This window comes from Nuphar pumila, chromosome 5 (assembly GCF_984573655.1).
Source record: "Nuphar pumila chromosome 5, dmNupPumi1.hap1.1, whole genome shotgun sequence".
Lineage (NCBI taxonomy): Eukaryota > Viridiplantae > Streptophyta > Magnoliopsida > Nymphaeales > Nymphaeaceae > Nuphar > Nuphar pumila.
In genome coordinates, this window is record NC_143253.1 from 20,512,202 (window position 1) to 20,532,531 (window position 20,330).

The 20,330-nt window shown below is 38.9% G+C and overlaps 1 protein-coding gene across 4 annotated transcripts in view; it reads left to right on the plus strand.

Moving 5' to 3' along the window:
* The window catches only part of LOC149837045 (uncharacterized), a 55,146-nt gene extending 37,447 nt beyond the window's left edge, over positions 1-17,699 (plus strand). For 2 of the 4 annotated variants that reach the window (XM_090005776.1, XM_090005777.1), the window contains exons 7-9: positions 366-2,560; positions 6,531-7,162; positions 17,100-17,699. In XM_090005776.1, coding sequence (XP_089861902.1) covers positions 366-2,560; positions 6,531-7,162; positions 17,100-17,166 — 2,894 coding nt within the window. In that variant the 3' untranslated portion in view covers positions 17,167-17,699. Of the gene's footprint in view, positions 1-365; positions 2,561-6,530; positions 7,163-15,223; positions 15,311-17,077 lie in introns of those variants that run through there. The other 2 variants (XM_090005779.1, XM_090005778.1) reach the window with 2 other exon arrangements.
* Positions 17,700-20,330: the final 2,631 nt, after the last annotated feature.

The following is a 20,330-nucleotide window of genomic DNA, read 5'->3' on the forward strand; positions in this document are numbered from 1 at the left end:
CCACGGCGGATTGTAATTTCTGAGGTTTGATTATATGCCTTTATGCTCAGTCTCACGATATGAAAGTCAGACACACTGCATTGTGGTTCACAACAACACTGGTTATGCTGAAGATATTATGTTTGCTTCCCGATTGTGTGCAAGTTTTTGTATCCTAGCTCATTATTTTGGTGTCTTGAAGTGCCTATTTCTTAGTAGCTTGGAATTTGCCATGTGATTATTATCTAGCTGCATTTATATAATGGGAGATGGAAAAATAATTTGAAAACAAAGATGAAAACCAACAATTAAATCTTGTATATAACTTGTGAACTGCTTTTCTATTTCCTTATTTTTATCCTAATGATATGATTTTGTGGTCCCAGGTAATTTCTTTAGGATACGAAGTGCCTTTGCATTTGGTGCTAAGAAGCTAGCCAGGTTACTTGAGTGTCCCAAGGAGAACCTTATTGCGGAGGTCAATCAATTCTTCATGAACACTTGGGACAGGCATGACAGCAGGCACCGTCCTGATGCCCCTGGTCCAGATCTTTGGCAGTTGAAACCTCCTAATACAGAGCCAACAGATGGATCTGATAATTTCAGAAACTGCTCAACAAAGAAAAAAGGGGATAATGATGGGGTTATAGAGATTGATCATGCTTCTCTCTCTTACGGTGCTCCGAACATTCATGATGCCTCATCAGAAAATGTGCAAAGGACAAGCAATATTTCTGGAGTTTATCGCAGCTTGAGTAAGAAAAGTTATGGTAATCAACTTGTAAATGCTGAGAAGACCGAGAAAGTTTTGAAGCCATATTACCCTCCTAATAACCAAAAAGCCCAAGCCAGGCATCAGTTTGCAAGGACACGATCTAGCCCAGAACTTACTGAGACACCCAGTGAGGCATCAACCAGAGGAAGACGGGGTAGCAAGGAATTGGATATTGGAAAGAATCAATATATCACTGCAAGGCCTGATTACATCAATAGAAGAAAGAACATACCCTCTGAAACTTCTGTGTCTCACCATGGTGTGCGTGCTTCTTCCCATGACCCCTTGTCGCTCAGGCACAACTCTTCACAGCAAAGTTTAGATGTTAGTGTTGCCACTAATATGCCAGGTGCCTTAAATACTTATGCTGATGATGATGGGAGCAAGGCCCAGCAAGACTTGCAACAGGAAGAGCAAGATCTGGTTAACATGATGGCAGCTGCTAGAGCACATGGATTTCCTGGGCCCATGAGTCTAGCGTCTTCACACATGCCTGTTCCATTACAACCTTCTCTCTTGGGCTATGCTCAGAGAAATTTAAGAGGGGTGGTGCCCACTAATCTCTCCTTGATTGACCCTGCTTGGGGATCTGGCATTCCATTCCCACCTGGTCTTGTTTCTTCTCCACTGTCACATTATCTTTCTGGGCTTGGATTGGCTTCCAGTTCAGAGGAGATCATTAACTCTAGCAAGGAAAATTCCACTTTGACTGAATCAAACCAGGATGACAGTGATGCTGCATTCTGGACTGAAAATGGCAATGCCTCCTCTAGTGGGTTGAAATTTGTATCATCTTCAAGGTTGAGTGGTTCTAGTGGTACTTCCGTTAGAGGTCAGCATCAGAAATTTGAAAACAGCCGAGACAATGATATCTATGCATCAGAAAAGTCTGCAAGCATGAGACCTTTATCTGTAAATGAGGCTATTTCGTCAAAACTTCCCAAGTCTGCCAGAGACAAGCGGGGAAGAAAATTTGCTCCTGGAGGGCTCCCCACTACACCTGTCAAATCCAAGGCTGGTTTGCAACATGAGAATGATGTGCCAGCAGTAGTGGATGAAGCATATGATAAGGACTGGCATATGACATCCTTGAGGAATAGGGGCTCTGCTTCTGCAGTTCCTCCTCCGTTGCCTGTTCGCTATGAAGCGGGTTCCAGTGGATCAGATCCCATGATTCCTGGACCAATGCTTGTAGGTTCTGGCTCTCGGCAGGTTGCATTCTATCCTACAGGACCTCCGGTTCCTTTTGTGGCGATTCCAGTCTACAATTTCCCACCTGATGTAGGGAACTCTAGTGGATCACCTACACACTTTGACAGGGATGATAGTTTGCTGGAGAACGGTCACACAAACGTATCTGAACATAGTGTTGCCATTTCCAGTTTTGATGCTTCAGAGAATCTGGAGCAGTCTGAGGTTTTTGTGAACACAAGTTCTGTGTATATTCCAGCTATGGAGCCAAGGGATGATCTCAATGTGGACATTCTAAACAGTGATTTTGAAAGCCACTGGCAGAGCCTACAGTATGGGCGGATATGTCAGAGTCCTCGTACACCAATAATTTATTCACCACAATTGGTTGTGCCACCTGTTTATCTACAGGGTCATTTTCCTTGGGATGGACCGGGAAGACCGTTATCAGCAGCAAACATGGGTCTTTTTACACAAGTCATGGGTTATGGACCACGTTTTGTGCCTGTTACTCCTCTGCAACCAGGTTCCAGCAGACCTGCTGGAGTTTATCAATGCTATGGTGAAGAGGTGCCAAGACATCGGAGTGGCACAGGCACTTATCTACCAAATCCTGTAAGTTCCATGCTTGTTTTTTATGGTTGGTCCTCATATATGTGTAATGAGATGTCCACCGACAAAATGTGAATCTACGAGCATCATCCCAAGGCACAAAAGTGCACTCACATAGGCCACTAAAGGCACTAATGGGAAATCACAAATGAGCACTCACAATCATTAAAAACTATTATTTTTATTAATGAAACAAATGCACAAAAAATGCATACATAAGAAGGGTTGAGAGGCCCCATTATATACAAGAAGAAGAACCCCAACTAGCTATTAGGTTGAAATACTAGCCGTTAGACCAGAGTTACCGGAAGCTTCTTAGGTAGGTGGGAAGCTCGCTTCCCGGAAACTCGCTTCGGAAGAGCGATACTCGCTTCCGAAACTTCATGGGAATCTCGATTCCCCCACACTTCTTCTATGCTTCCCACACACATGGTCTATGCTTCCTATATGCTTTTCTCACGTTTCTTTTCATGTTTTTCATGTATTTTCTCTCACGCTTTCACTCACTTTCCATGTACTTTCTTTAAATTAGTAACCATCATTGTTAGATTTTAACAAAAATTTAACTCTTTTACTGAAAAATTACGAAATATAAGAATAAACAATTTTATTTTAGTTTTTATTTGTTTCTTGTTCGATTCCTATTCAATTACCATATTGCTTCATTTTTTTAATATTTTGCTTTTAAATTGATACTTTGCTTTCCGCTTCCTATAAATTTTAAAATGCTTCGCTTCTCGGTTCCGCTTCACGTATCGTTTCCTGTTTCCGCTTCCTAGTTTGGCAACCTTGCGTTAGACTAGTCCTAACGGCTAGCACCTAGCTACAATAAATAAAAATTAAAAATAATAAAAGAGAAATATTTGCATAAGAAAAATATATACAAAAATATACATACATACATACATGCATACATTTTTACAATGAAAAATGATCGTACAATATGGATAATTTGACACAATTCCCTAAAAACCCTACAATTTTCAATATTCTCCCAATGTCCAAACTCGTAAATATCCAACATCATTAGGACCTTTTTACCCTTCACAACTGCGAATTGATGCCTTATTGCCCGTCGGCTAGCACAAACACACACTTAAATCTAGAATCACACATTTTTTTATATGGACCTCACGAACTCGCATAAATTTATTTGTGAATTTTTGGTAAAACTGAAGCCACAAAAATTGTAAATATCCTACATTTTCACATATATGTCAATATTTCACATAAATATATTTGTGAAACTCCAATCACAAATATCTCTTTTTTTTTATAAATTTGTGTGAAATGCCAAAAACTACAAATTCACAAATATCTTACTTATTCACATATACTTCACGATCTCGCATAAATGTATTTGTGAATCTCTTTATGTTGCCAATATCGTACTGAAATATTTATGGATTTATGACAAATGTGATATTGCTTATTTTTTGTGGATTTATCAAATCATATATAAACCCGCTGTGGTCCTCAACCTTGGTCGAAAATAGTTGTTGGAAGGGAAACAGGTTGGGGACCACTGGTTGGGTACAAAAGACAAAAACAAGCCCTAGATTATAAGAAAATAAGCAGGTTGGGGACCACAACGGGTTTATATATAATTCGATAAATTCGCAAAAAATAAGAAATATCATATATTTGTCATAAATTCGCAAATACTTAAGTACGATATTTGCAACATAATGAGATTTATAAATACATTGATGCGAGATCGTGAAGTATATGTGAATAAGTAAGATACTTGCGAATTTATAGTTTCTGGCATTTCACACATATATTTATGCGAATTCGTGAAATATATGCGAAAAATAGGATATTTGCGATCGGAGTTTCACAAACATATTTATGCGAAATATTGGGGTATATGCGAAAAGGTAGGATATTTGCGATTTTGGTGGTTTCAGTTTCATCGAAAATTTGCAAATAAATTTATGCGAGTTCATGATATCCGCATAAAAAAATGTGTGATTATGGATTTAAGTGTGTTTGCACTAGCCAATGGGCAGTACAATTCTATCGCAATAAGGCATTAATTCACACTTGTGAAGGGTAAAAGGCTCCTAACGATGTTGGATATTTGCGAGTTTGGACATCAGGAGAAATATCAGAAATTGTAGTGTTTTTAAGGAATCGTGTCAAATTATCGGTTTAGTACGGTCATTTTCCGTTTTTACAATATGTGTGCACTTTTCAGTTGTGACACCAGTTCTACTTGGCCATTACTAAATTTGCCTGGCTCCTGGAAGTTGAAAGACCTTTGAAGGTCTAAGCATTTCAATATTTGGAACCAAGAGCCTAATACTTTTGCCATTTTGGTCTTTTTTCTGTTTTCTGCTTTTCTTAATCAGAGGTTGTTTTGTGAACCTGTGAACCCTGAAATCTTATTTTGGGATGCCTACCCTTGCTATCCAAAATGATTGACTTAACCCATATACTGAAGTTCTTTGTTTTCTTCTAAATACCAAGTCTTTATGAGCTTGAAATATGCATGAGGGATCAAGGCTGAATTATGGAATGCATTGTGTTTTGAGTTGGGTGCTTTTGCCTAACACTTATTCTTTATGTGGATAAAAAAGTTTGGGTTTATAAAATGGAAAAAATGATTACGAGGACTATCCTTTAATATTTTGAATAGTGTCAATGTTATAGGAGTCAAATGTTGGTCTATAATGTGAAATGATATTGGTCAAGTTGCTGACTAGGATTCATGAGATATGGCAATCCTTGGGGTGCTGTTGCTGAATGATGAAAAGTGAAAGAGTTGGCCACTTTTATCATTTTTTTTCACTTTTTATGGATATCCTGTGGGCCTATGTCATATGGATACGACTGTGGATATGGTAATATGGTCATTTTTTTGAAGTTTTCCAGTATAATTAATAAATAAGGGGATACAGTACAGAAGTGAAAATGGGATATCCATTAGACAGCTGTGGGCCAAAGGCCCAAAACTAGAATATTTCTGTCTTCCCTCATACTGAGTTGAGTTGGTCTATATTTGTTGCTCCTGTTCAGCATCATTTTTTTTCACTTGTATCCTATTTTAAAATTTGAAGTCTACCTTTCGTTAGTCATGCACTTTTTTTCTTTTTCTTTCGACTCGGCAGATTTTCTGAATGATTGTAATCCTTTCAGTGATCATGTGCAATTGAGATGTTGCTTTGCCATAATGATCTTTAAGAAAGTTACCAATGCATTGCAGTCAATTTTGGTTCTTTAGGTTTATTTGTTTCAGTAATGGTGTCCTTTGGGAAATAAATAATTGATTATTATTTTCCTTATTTTTTGTGGAAAATAAGAAATTAATTGCTGAATTTTATGTTTCATTTCCATCTTATATCTTTCCAGACAATTTGAGAGATTTTCATCATCGTTGTATTGATTCTTTTCCTTTCAGAATTTACTTTGCACAAAATTAGTGGTTTTTCCCTATCAAGCTAATTGGTTAAGGGGGAGGTCAGGAATTCAATAGCATTGTAGTCAATAAACTTTTGAAGGCTTCCCACCCCTACAAAATTCTAGTTTGTGGGTCTGCCTAACCCCAGCTTGCCTATAAAAAAAAACTGATTGGTTAAGACCAGTCCAAATATTTTTTGTCAAGTGCCTCTTAGACAAAACACTCTAGTTGGTTTTGGTAATTCAATCATGGGGGATTTTCCAGCGGAGTTCATGGAAAATGATTGCCTAACTACAAAGTCAGGTTATGGAAACATGCCAACCATGTTTTACTGCCACCTATAAAGTTGTAATGTAGTTTTGCCAAGTCAACACAATCTTTCTGTTGATCTCTTGATTGTCACTTGGCATTTGCACGCGGCTGGAGCATGACGCTTTGATTGACTCTTGTACATTTACTCTTTCTTGAGGACATTTTCTTCCATGCTCCATAATTTAAACCTGGTTTCTGTCCTAGGGGCAGTAACTAGGAATAGTCAATTAATGAAACTATCATTGTTGGGTATTTCAGAAACCAGTTCCATTCCGGGATAGACATTCAGCAAACAATCGAAGCCACCGAGGGAATTACAACTATGACAGAAATGATCATGGTGATAATGGCAGAGGCTGGAATGCCAACTCAAAAACACGTGGCTCTGGACGAAACCACAACAAATATGATGCCCGTGGCCAGGCTGATAAACTAAGTTTGAGGTCTGATCGTCCAGGGGGGGTCGATACCCGTACAGATCGATTATGGGATTCATACAGGCATGAGGCTGTCACTTTGTTTCCTACACAAAGTGGCCCATTTACATCTGCCAATCCTGCTCATGGCACAGGCAATGTAGCATATGGCATGTACCCTCTTCAGACTGTCAACTATAATGCTGTTGGGTCATCACTGAGTGGGGCAGGCCCCAGTGTTCCATCTGTGGTAATGTTGTACCCTTATGAGCATAATATTGGCTATGCTCAATCACAGGAGCAGCGTGAGTTTGGCTCCTTGGGCCCAGTCCATTTTGGCAGTGTAAATGAAGCAACACAGATTGGTGATGGAGGTGTGGCACCAGGTTTGTATGAGCAGCAACATGGCCTGTTCAAGGGTGGGTCATCTTCTCAGTCATCTCCAGATCAACCGTCTTCACCCCAACTCCAGAGGTAAGCACTTTGGTTCCTTTTGGCAGTGTACATGGTTGAGTGCTTGCTCTTTATACCGTTTTCAGTTTTATTTTTTAATAAATGTGCAGACGGATGTTTATCTGTTGTTGTTTTGGTGGCCAATTCAGGCTCTGAGTGAGTCAAGTGTCACCCCCTTCGGGGTGCACCAGTACTATACAAAAATATATAACGGTATGGATGCACAATCCATATGAGAAAAATGATTCTTTTATCTCCATACTAAAGGGGCTTCCCAATAACACCACTCCTCTTTCATCAACACACTGGTTTTTATTCATGGAGAGACTCTTTCTAAATGCCCTTATTAATGATAAAGTATGCCAAGCTTATTGGGCCATTTCTATGTAGGATTCATAGTTGAATTTCTTAGAGCACGAGTCTAGGAACATTTTTATGTCAAGTTGATAAAATAGGCATTGATCAGTTGAGACAATATGGAACATTAATTTCTTTGCATTCCCATATAGCTCCTAGAGGAACAGTTATCCGTAAAGTCTTTAATATTTTAGTTAAAAAACTTAGGGAACAATAAATGACTTGCAATTTGAACTGATTCATCAGCATGATCTTAACTGGGTAAACTTACTAAGACCAACTCTTTCTCCTTGAGGGACAAGATCCCGATCATGCACCTTTCTTAAGTGCAATGAGTCTTGCTGGCGTGCAAACTGAGTGCACCTTGTTGGTTTTGTTGTTTTACCTAAGAATAAACTGAGTTTATGAAGTGATGATGTTGAGGTGAAAATGATTTATATGAACCAATTGAAAGGATAATGTATTATGAGTCTATGACATTGGCACATTGCTTGGTTGCACATAGATGCCAATGGCAGGGTTAGCCAACTCAAATGGAAACCTGATGGATTTATATGAATTACTTGAAGGGATAATGTATTATGATTGCTTGGTAGCAGATAGATATCAATGGCAGGGTTAGCCGAATCAAATGGCAAGGTGATGGTTGGTATGAGTCACTTGGATGTTCCTCTGTCTATCAGTTAATAAGTGGAGATGAGCAATAGATAGTTGGAAATAGTTAGTGTGGAGAAGGTAACTGAAAAGAGGAAAGAGAAGTCAACTTGAAGGTAGAATGAAATTGGGGAATGCATTTTAGCAAATTATATTCCATTAAACCTTTGCTCTAGAATCATTTATTTTTCAATAATAGGTGTACTGTGAAAATCATGCAAAATTAGACATATGAATGGTAGAATGAACAAGCACCAGGAAGTGCACCGAGAACATCGGAAGAGGCATCTTTTTGTCAGATAGACAGATACACTCACTGCAAACTGCTTCTGTCCTTTGTTGGGGATTGTTCAGCAAGAAGAAACAAAGAGGCGGAATAGAAGCAAATAGAAGATGAACTTAATTAACTTCAAAAGAAGGAATAGTTACAACATATGGGACGTCCCCTTTAGCTTGCACAAGAAGACAAAATATTTTTACTATAGCCCCTATGACTATTGTAATGAAATATGCGAAAATAAACACAATGTCCTATAATGGACATTCACACATAGAATGCAAAGATCATGTCCACAATGGACATACACAAAAGCCAACAATGGCTTGCAAAATATGAAAATGTTATAGAGGCAAGAAATGGGCTTCAAGAAGCCTTACAATGCAAAGGGGTCTACCCCTTTATTTATAGACAAGAGAGGGGTCTAACCCTTTATTTATAGACAAGAGAGAGAGAGAGAGAGAGAGAGAGAGAGAGAGAGAGAGAGAGCATTGGGGGCCCAACAAGGAGTCGTTGGGCCTCCAACGGTCACATTTGTGACCGTTGGGGGTCCAACGACTCTTGGTTGGGACCAGAGTTGCCAGTCGAGGAAGCGAGAGCGAAAAGCGATACGGGAAGCGGGAGCGGGAAGCGAGGCACTTTCAAAAAATTTAGGAAGCGGGAAGCGTAGGACTACTTAGGAGCGAACCTAGGAAGCGTCTCGGAAGCGACCTAGGAAGCGTCTCGGAAGCGACGAAAGAAGCGACATAGGATTCGAGTGAAAAGCGAAAGGGAAGCGAATAAGAATCGAAAGGGAAGCAAAAATATAATTATAATATTATATATTTTTATTTTATCAAAAAATAAGATTTATGTCATCGTTAATAAAATAAAACATGTATCTAAGACAATAAATAATATAAGTTGTAATTATCTAACAAATGCATCATATTGCAATTGTCAAGCATTTAAAAAATCATACGTCAAGAGAAGATCATAATTCGCATTCTTGTTGCAACCATTTAACAAATGCATGCAAGCACTAAATAATGCATTAAGAAAACAATTAAATTTGATTAAAAAGTGTACCTTTTTCAACGAAAGAATCAAATAACTTGTTATTTGATGTTGTGATTGTTGTAAATCTTGTCATCTCTGCAACATAGAAAATGAGAAATCAATAAACTCAAATATTACATAGAGATAGTTAAATTTTTAATCTATAAATTTCTAAACTGTAAATTATAAGCTACAAAGTTTTAAACTCTAAACTTAAAATTAACATAATCCACTACTTCACTTCATCATGCAAGATTCAAAATAAAAGTACATATCAAACCAACAAAATATTACAAGACCATGACAAAAAAACAATATAAAAGTTTTTAAGTTGGATTACTCCAACTACATTATCAAAAAACTAATTAATAATTCAAGAGTTCATTAATCTATCATCTTTCTCTTCCCCTTCAAGTCAGCAATAGATCACAAACTTTCTACATCATCACGTGTTTCTTGTCCTCTACTACCATGTCTTTTGCTCCTTCCTTCATTTCCTATAATGAATACGTTAAAAAATTAAAATGTTAAAAAATCATAATTTAAAATATAAAAAACACAATATCAACATACCTTGCCTAGGTCTTCTGCTAAAGAAACGATCAATCCGACCTTGAGGAACTGATGGTCGCTCTTGTATATCTGCAGTTCTATTAGCTCTGTTGGATTGATTTGTATCCTCTTCAACTTCATTTGTACGTATGATTATTGGAGGTAATGGAGCTCTTGTTTATGCATCTTTGGGTTTGGATTTAGAAATAGTGCTTGATTGTTGTGCACTATCATTCAAATCTCTCAAACGCATGTCCTCTAATCTCAACGTATTTTTTTCTACAATAGGAAGTTATGAATTGATATCCCATTTTCGACTAGGTCCTTTTTTGTAGCAATTGTTGCATCTTTTTATAACAAGAATATAAAATATGAATGATAATAAATAATCAATGATAAAAAAAAAGAAAAAAAATACCAAAACAAAAGTACAACATAATTTAATCATACATGTCAATCAATCGAAGATTGGAATGAATATACACTAAGGTATCATCACGATCTTCATTGATCCTATTTCTTTTAACATTGTGAATATAACTATAGGTGCTCCACACTCTTTTTGCAGAAGATGTGCTAATAGGTTGAGATAAAACCTTAATGGCTAATGCTCTCAACTCAGGTGTATCACCACCATAAAAACGCCACCAATTAAGCACCAACATTGTAGGATTCGATGCATCTATTCTTGCTGCATTTCGGCTAAATCTTCCACTTCTTGATGCAAAAGCCATAAGTTATGACCTATAAAGTGTAGATAGCTCTTCATTTCCAACAGATATCACTTCAAGCGCGAGCATTGCACCGTCTAAGATATCATTATCCTTTTCTGCAAAAAAAAAATGTTTAATAACTATAACAAGAAAATACAAATAAAATAATAAAATAATTAAACTTTAAACTTTATTAAATAGATAGAATAAAATTTTTACCAAGAGAAACTCGTTTGACCCCTCCTGCTGCTGGGATCTTGAGATACTCTGACTCGTAATATTTTGGAGTAAGCATGGTGATCGAAGCACATTGAAAGGTATGCCATTTGCACACAAAAATATGATAACTTTGTGATCTACATCATCTCTTTCGACCTTTTTAAAGGTATCACAAATATCAACTATTTTTCGGCTTCCACTAGATGATGTAGTCATACTAATAGGCTTCTTCAGATTATCAATTCTTGATCTCCTCAACTCAAATGCACTTGATGAAACCTCCACTCTGCGAACTTGCCTCTTAATTTTTTTTGTCAATTCTGCGTTTTTTGCAACTACAGGGCAAAAGGCAATCCCAACACTTTGTCCCTTTAAAGATCCCATGAGATGTGCAAAAACTCGAGTATATGACCCATGATAAATATTTTTGCAGTGCCTGCACATAAAAACCTGGGTTCCACCTTGCTTTTCTTGCCCACTCTTCTTTTGTTTCAATACATGGCGCCATAGCACTGTTGTTTTATGCATGCTAGGTGGTTCATCATCTTGGTCATCTTCAGAATAGTAGTCATATTCTTCTTCATCTTCCTCACCAAAACAATTTTCATTTCTGTCCTCAAACTCATATGGACAATCAGAAGACCTCTTAGTCTTGCCCTTTCTTGCATTGTCCTTCCCAACACCACTAGACGATTCATGCTTCAAATTGTACAAAGAATCATCATCATCATCATAATTATCGTGATCATAGCTTGTGATGGTCATTAATGAAGCAAAGAACATGCAAATATACCTGCATCATAAAAGTATAGGAATAATTTTAGAACACTTTAAAAAAAACTATTATTAACAACAAAAGATGGAGAGTGGAATGCCAAAACAAAAGAAAAAAAAGAGACTCAAAGTGAACCATGAACGCCCCTTGCAATCGAATTCCCGTAAAATACCATGGGGTTTAGTGTCAGCGCACATAAACTAATCATGCTCATTTCTTAAAATAATCCAGACAATATGTATCGCACACAGCTTCGCAGTCACAATTTAAATTTCAGAACTATGAAACCAATCAAATTTCCTTTTTCTAATAGCATTAACACCCGTAATGAATACAGAGGAAAGCATCAAGCCTTAAAATTCAAGTTTACTTAAACTAAATCTCAAACAAACATGGCAGTTGAAACTTGAAACACCACAAATTTAATTTAAACCAGGAAATCACAAATAGGTAGAAGCTTGATAAATCCAATCTAAAAAGAACTGCAGATTAGTTCTATTTATTCTTATCAGAATATGCTCATCAAATCAAATGTAACGAATCAACACATGAATCAGCCAAGAGTCCAAGACTCAATGCATATAGCAAAATTTGTGTATAAAACCCATAAGGTTATATATGATTCTTGAAAACCTGTCCGTAATAAACATCAGAACACAAGCATCGATCAATCAATTTAACTACAATCAGTGTGAAACTGTGAACCCATTTTAGAAGGATGCATATTAAAAATCTATAACGCCAATCAATTTATTTCAAACAGAAACAATCTTGATCATTCGTGAACCTAGTACAAGAAACAAGCAGATCAACATTTAAACCAACATATCTAATTTAAACAGAATTAAAATCTCAACAAAAGTCCTTAATAGAAATTAGATCTTTTTATACGTTCATCTAAAACCCAAATAAGAAAACTGATACCCGAATCAGCAAAGACAGTCTGTGTTCCGCCCGTATCACGGGGGGTGTACCCACAACTATTCCTATAAAAGGGTGTGATAGCCCCTATTTGAGTCTATACAAGGAAATAATCTTTATCATTCGAGTCTAAAGCCCGTATCATAGAGGGTGTACCAATATATCTATGGTAACTGTGCTCGCTGATTCCACGTATCTAATACCCGAATCAGCAAAGACAATCTAATATTTTTTTATCGTCTGAACTTTCATGGCTGGTGCATGTGTTGTAGCTCTCATGCAGAACAACCTGCAAGTCCTGGGTTGACAGTGGCGTAGCTAGGATTCATGTGAGGGGGGGGGGGCAAACAAGAGGTGTAGCAAAAAAAAATTTGTGTGATAGTCGGGGGTTTGGGGGCAGCACCCCAAATTTTTTTTTGAGATAAAATAAAAAATGGCTACAATTATTAATAAAAATCTATTTCATATGGACAAATCAAACTATTTGCTGCAGTCAGGGCTGGGCTGGGCTACAAAAATGGATAAAAATCTATTTCATATGGAATCAGGGCTGGGTTAGGACTGGGCTCTAAAAATAAAATAAAAAAATTAACTGTTTTGGGAGGCAGGACCGGGCTACAGCCCAGTCCTGCCCCCCTAGCTACGCCTTTGTGGGTTGACCATCGTCAGCAAGGGCTTTTTTAATCAAGACACAAAGACCATTCAGAACCTATTTTGGAAACCACTGAATCCCTACAACTTGCTACTCACGAAACAAACCATTCACAGAGGTATGAATATCACTATCACTTTGATGGATCAAGAGTCTGAACACAAGAATTAATAGTGGATGAGAGAGGAGAGCGAATCAAAAGAGAGAGGTTGCCGGACGTCAGTGGAAGAGAGAGGAGAACATACCTGAACAGAGACATTGCCAATGTCGATCTAGGAGGTCTTCGGATGTCAACAAAGGGGGAGGTCGCCGATCGTCGGAGGTCGCCGGTCGTCGGAGGTCGTCGGAGGTCGCCGATCGTCGGAGGTCGCAGATCGTCGGAGGTCGTCGGTCGTCGGTGGCCGAAAATGAGAGAGAGAGAGAGAGAGAGAGAGAGAGAGAGAGAGAGAGAGAGAGAGAGAGAGAGAGAGAGAGAGAGAGAACTCTGAGCCTTCGTTCTTAAGTTTTCACGATTTTTTTTTAAAATGTCTGTTTTGCCCTTATTCAGAATTTTTTTTTAGTTTCTTGTTTTTTGCGTGTTAATTTCGTTTTTAGAAAGGGTAAAAACAACATTTCGTAAATGCGTCCCCCTTTAAAGGGAAACACATCCCCCTTTAAAGGGAAGCGCGCCCCCCTTTAAAGGGAAACACGTACCCTATTAAAGGGGGACACGTCTCCCTTTAAAGGGGGACGCGTTTCCTTTTAAAGGGGGACACACTTCCTTTTAAAGGGGGATGCACTTCCCTTTAAAGGGGAACACATTTTCCTTTAAAGGAGGACGCATTTCTTCTTTTTTACGTGCGCTTCCCCGTGCGTTTCGGAAGCGCCGTGTTTCGTGCTTCCGAAGCGCGTCTCGGGGAAGCACGCTTCCCCTTATGCATATGCATTTCCGGTAACTCTGGATAATACCTTCTACACAGGTTAAACCTGATCGTTCTATTGCACATCAGGTGAAACCTTGACCAGCTGGATGGTTGTTACCCACAGGTCTAATCTGAATCAAAGTCACTGTGGTTGGTTACTGACAATGTCAGTTAAAAGCTGCCTGACAGGCCTCTTCTTCTATCTCTCTTGACCTAGAAAGTATGCAGCAGCAAAGCTTTGTACACAAGGCTTGTTCTGTGCCTTCAAATGAGAGGAATTTTATCCATATAGGAAGAACTGCATTCTCCATTATGGTGGATCTATTGGACATGAAAATGACACAAGTACAATTATAACTTTTTTGGAAGCAGTGCCAGGTTGAAATCTGATTTTCAGCTGGAAGAAGCAAATGGTCAACCAGCACTCTGAATCAGTTTTGAAACCAAAATTCTATCTAAATATTCCAGATCTTGCCTAGCTTTGTCAATTCCTTTGGGATGGGAGTGACCACAAACATCATTTACATATTTACTGTGCTAGCCCAAAATGGAGGGGTGTGTGGGATTGAAACATTTAGAAGACATCAATAAAGCCAAGTTGGTGTTTCTTGGAGTGATGCTTCTAACAAGGGAAACATTATGGTTACGGTTCATGAAGGATAAGTACTTGCACATTCGTAGTTTGTGGTCACAAAGTTATATCTCTAGAGGTTCGTGGGCCTGGAGGGGAATTGCTACTAGCTGGAGATCAATTGCCTCGCAGTTATCTTGGCATGTAAGCAATGGGCGTTTGACAAAATTATGGTCTGATCCATGGTGTTCGAGTCCCGCAATGACAGAACTTTCCCTGGTTGAGTATGGCAAGATATATTTTCAGTTGTACATCAATGCGGCTGAGGCAAGAGATAAATCTCAGTGACGGTCATCAACATAATCTAATCCCTAGTTTTTGCAACTTGACTCGCCTTCGCTTATTGGATCAGCATGATCATATTGTTTGGCTTAATGCCCCTTCTTGTCAGATCACCAGGAATTTTTATGGAATGATATTCGTCCTAAAGCTACTCGGGAGCCTTGGAGAGCATTTATTTGGTTCAAACATCTCATACCACGCAGTGCATGGACAATTTACTTGGCTTGCTAGAATCGTCTCTCCACCCAAGACAGATTATAACACATGGGCATTCCTTGGGTGAACCGATGTTATGTCTGTAACAGTGCAGAATGGACAATTGATTATCTATTTTTGTCATGCTCGTATACAGCTTCAATTTGGCAATTTATTGTGCGCAAGTTTGCTTGTAGATGCCCCCCCTGCCAAATGCCTTCTTTTGAACTCACTTGGTGATTTGCAAAGTCCTTTCGTTATCCATGGTTGCACCGCTATTGGCAGCAAGTCTTTCACAGTCATATAGCGTGTTCGGTTTTTCAGAAACCAAATCCATCATGATTCATGACAAGGATCAGCTCACAACCCCTCGTATGAAGCATGAGGTTTGGTCCCCGTGCTGTGAAAATTTTCGCAAATTGTTCTGTACAGAGATGGATGGGTTATCCATGTCTGTATGGACAAGGTACAACATTCTTCCCCCCCCCCCCCCCCCCCCCCCCCCACACACACACACACACACACACACAAAATGTTAAATTTGTTAATACTCAACTAGCCTTAGTATGTGGTGTTCATTGATTCAAATCAGCCTTTGCTGTGATAACTGGGTCTGGTGAATGCCTGGTAGCTGGTACTCAATTTTGTGTTTCTGACCTTGTCATGCCGAAATTTGAACTGCCAGAAACAGTCTTCGAATATATTGAGCCTGATGCCAGTTCAATCTCAACTTTTAGTAACAACAGATGTTGGACATCTCGGCTAAGTAACCTATTGGAAGGTCGTCACAGAATTCCTCAACGGTTTAATAGGTTGAATCAGTTTTATGATAGATGTTCAATCATGGGTTCTAACCCCTGCTTATCTGTATGTTGCCTGCTGAATTCTGTTTCACAACAGGGCCATAGCCTCATCTGGAGGTGTCAACCTCCTAATTGGATGGACTGAATTCTCCATGTGAAAAGGAGGGGGCCTTTATCCCCCAGCTCTCTTGTGGAAAAAAAAAAACAAGATTGGGATATTCAAATGTGTTTCTTTTGGCATCTTTTGGTATTCATTGAACATATATGATTCAAATAGATGTGTAACAATATATGGTGAAGATGCAGTATTTTGGAGCATAAAAGAACTAAAACACCCTCAACTTATAGTTTAGTTCAACATTTTTTATTTGATCGATGATATGATTGTTTTCAATTTGATCTACTAGCCTGATGCTTGGCATTGTATTGTTTTGTTGTAGCCTTGTAGGTGTTGTATATCTTCACCTTGTTTTTTCAGTGGTCTAGTCTCAAAACCCGAGGAACTGCTGATGTTTTAGTGGTTGATGATTGGCTTAATTGCTGTTCTCTTGTTAATGTTGATGTTGTGCAGCTTTATTTGTATAGTTTGTGGTAGTTTTTGAAGAAAAAGAAAGTTTTCATCTATTTGAAAGCTATGATTTCTTAGTTTTTAGACACTTTGCCTGGTGAAGTTGCTTAATTGTTAGGACAACTAGCTGGAGTGTTTCTTCCATAAAACATGAGTTCATCAGTAACATGCTAGTGTTAAATTCTCTGACGTTGAGCTACTTGAGACCAGGCACCAGACCACAAGTGTTTATAAGATGCAGTCAGTTTTTATTAGTCGTATGATACTGCTGGAAATTTAATATATTTATGATTGCACCATCTTCTTTACATTGCGTGTGATGCTTTTTTTAATGTATAACCTTGGCACCATCTTTGTCGGGATCGCTTGTGATGCTTTTAATGTATTATCTTAACAGGGGGATTTGATTATTTTGCTAGATCGGCGGCCCAGATAAATTACTCACTGAAAGAAGAGGATTTTCCACCTCTGGCATTCCCTCAGTGAGGGGCTGGTGGTGGAAGCAACTCTAACGGCAGACTTCCCATTACCAGACCTTCCTTTTCACCTCCTCTCACTCATAAAAGAGACTTCTGTCTATTTGCCCTAGTGGGTATCTGTACATTTTACTCATGTAAGTGGACACTTCCTTTTTAACTAGTCTTACCAGTGTAGATGGTAGTGTTTGTATGTACATTACCAAAGTCTTTTTAACCTTTTACCCGTTCTACAAATGATGTAGCTAAGGGGATGATGATATTGGTCGGGTTAATAGAGATGGCAGCAGGGAGGGAAGATGTTTAGTTCCTTGCCTTCTTTTTTAAATCCTTTGAGTTTTAGGAGTTTCTGCTGTTCCTTCAATTGTTCATTTATTGCTGTTAGGATTCCTTATGCTAGTTGCTGGGTTTCTGGTTTCTACCGTGTATTGGGTCTTATGGTGTAGCAGCATGTCATGTACCAAGGTGAACTACAGAAAAGCTCAGGATGTAGGGCTGGCGAGACAACTTTTTACTTCTAATAGATCGCTAACAATTAGACTATTCATTGAATTCATATTTGTCATTTTACTTTTCTTTTTCAGTTTCAAATCTCTCTCTCTCTCTCTCTCACACACACACACACACACACACACACACACACACACTCCCCTCTTTGCAGCAGTAGGGGTAGGATGTGGCTTCTCTCCAAGAAAATGTTGGCATAAGTTGCTTGGCTTCACAATTCATGTAGTTGGTTAAATACCATTTTGTATTTGTACGTGAATTGTGCAAGACCTGAAGGAATAGGTAGAACACAAAGGCAGACTGCCACCATGCGGTAACCATACCTTGTGGGGGTGGGAGGTAAAGGTTACCACTCCTATCCGGGAAATGCATATTTTGTGAGCAATGACTGATAGTAAATAGCATACGCTGAGTTCACATTTAAAATCGAGCAGGATGGGTCATGCTTGTGTTTTTATGACATATCTAGAATGCTGTGCATTGCTATCCATCTGTCTCTTCATAACAGCCGGCAGCAGCTAGATTTGCTGCCAAGGTTGGACATGACCAAATAGTGTCTCTGCCGGTTGCCTGCATCAGTTCATCTTTCTGGTCACCACATTGCAGGTCATTTGCCTCGTGACCTTTGGAAACACAGCTTTTTGGTTGTTATTTAGTATTTCACAAGATCAGCTCTTGAGACTAAGTAGGCAGAAAACCATTGCTCGTGATATTTGAACTCTTTGCATTACGCCTTTAGATTTGCCATGCTACTGGTTATTTGGTAGTTGACTAGACAATAGGAGTTGCGTCTGAAGCTAGATCTATCCTAGAACATGATTGGATACTAGGACAATCTCCGTAGGGTCTGCTATAGAATTCCCAAGATGCCCCCTTTGAAAGTAGCCTCTATGTGGATCTTGACCCAAATAGGTTCCACCATGCTTTGAGTTGTTAATAGGGTTCACCTGCGTGAAATAAGGCAAATCCTTGTGCGGTGGCCGCAGTGAGATGAGCTTCACCTATGTGCCTGATTGAACCACCCACAATCCTTGTTGGTCTACCTCAGTTAACCAATTTGGTTGGTTCTTTTTATCTATGTCATGTCGTCTTGGTCAGGTGACCTATCTGCGTTGTATATATCTTTCATGCTTACGGTGACCTGGCAAGATATTAGCTACCCTCGAGTATTCTGTACTCTAGTAGAATCCATCTGTTCACTTTTTTTTTTGTGTGTAAATCAAGCCTATGAATATGATCTATATGATTTGCTTAGTCAAAACATGTTTTAAATCATCTGATCGTATTGTATAAGCAGACTAAGGGCTACAAAATTCAATGGTCTATAATGCCTCAAATTTTCAACATTAAAAAGATTATACTTTTATGCTGAAACTACCCAATCTAAAGTGTGATTCCTAGTTAATAGACCAAGCTGAATGTATTCGTGGGGTCAAATTAATCAAATAAAGCTCACACCTATGAGATTCAGCTAGAGAGTGCAAGTATTGTAGAGGGTAACCAATATTTTCCCCTGGTGACCTACCTCTACACCTAAAACTTCTAGGGCAACAACCCCTCCCCGTGCCTGTGCGTGAACTGAGTTCACCTTATGTGAGGGGTGTGCATACCGCTGTTTGAAACATAAGTGGGAGGTACCAATAGGGGCTCCGCGTGGTTGGTAGGAGCTGTCAGTGCACGTCTCCTTGTGGTGAGACATTGCAGGTTCAAAACCCACTGGTACGTTGAATAGGTTCTGCCTAACCCTAGCTTGCCTTTCAAAAAACAAAAAAACATAAGTGGGAGGTATGCTCTGGCTTATCACCACGTCCACTAGCCATGTGCATGACCCCAGGGGGGGTCTCCTTGATCAACATTCTTCCAGCATTTTCTCCTCTTGCAAGTTTTAAAAACATATGGGTTTTTGTCTAACTTTTTAAACCTTTTAAATGTTAACATTGTTTAACTGATTGAAATAATAAAAATACAAAAAAAAACTCGCCTAGCTTTTGATATATTTACAGAAACACACATGAATTTTCAAATTTTACAAATACCTCATTGGTTAACAAAATAATTCTCAAACACACTGCCTCTCTTAAATCAAGTGGGTCTTATGCTTAAGCATAGTAAAATTAGTTTCTTACCCCTCAGCCTTCCTTTTCTTTTTACCATTAACCTTTTGCAATTTTTAAGAAATTTGTTCAAACAGAGGGCGTCTCCCTCTTTATCGCTTGATTGCTGGAGCCTGAGTTGCCTTCCCACCTGCTGCTGGAGATGTTCCTCAAAGCGCCTGATGTCGAGCAAACTCAGGCATCCCTGCTGTATCGTTCATCTGTTGTTTGCATGAGAAATGAGGAACTAACAAGATCGAAAATGCCTCTCCATCCTCACCTCCCAAAACCACACACCACCACTACCGATTACCATTCACCATCCTCACCTGTCACCTCCCAAAAATGAAACAGAAATATCGACAAAATGAGAGAGAGAGAGAGAGAGAGAGAGAGAGAGAGAGAGAGAGAGAGAGAGCTCAAAGGAACTACCTTCAGGTGTTTTGGTGAACAGCAGCGAGATGACTCAGGCTCGACCACTCGATCCGCAAGAGAGAGAGACCCTCAGTTGATCTCAATCAAAATCATGGTTAATGGTGAAAAAAACAGAGAAAGACCAATCAGGTAATTGAGG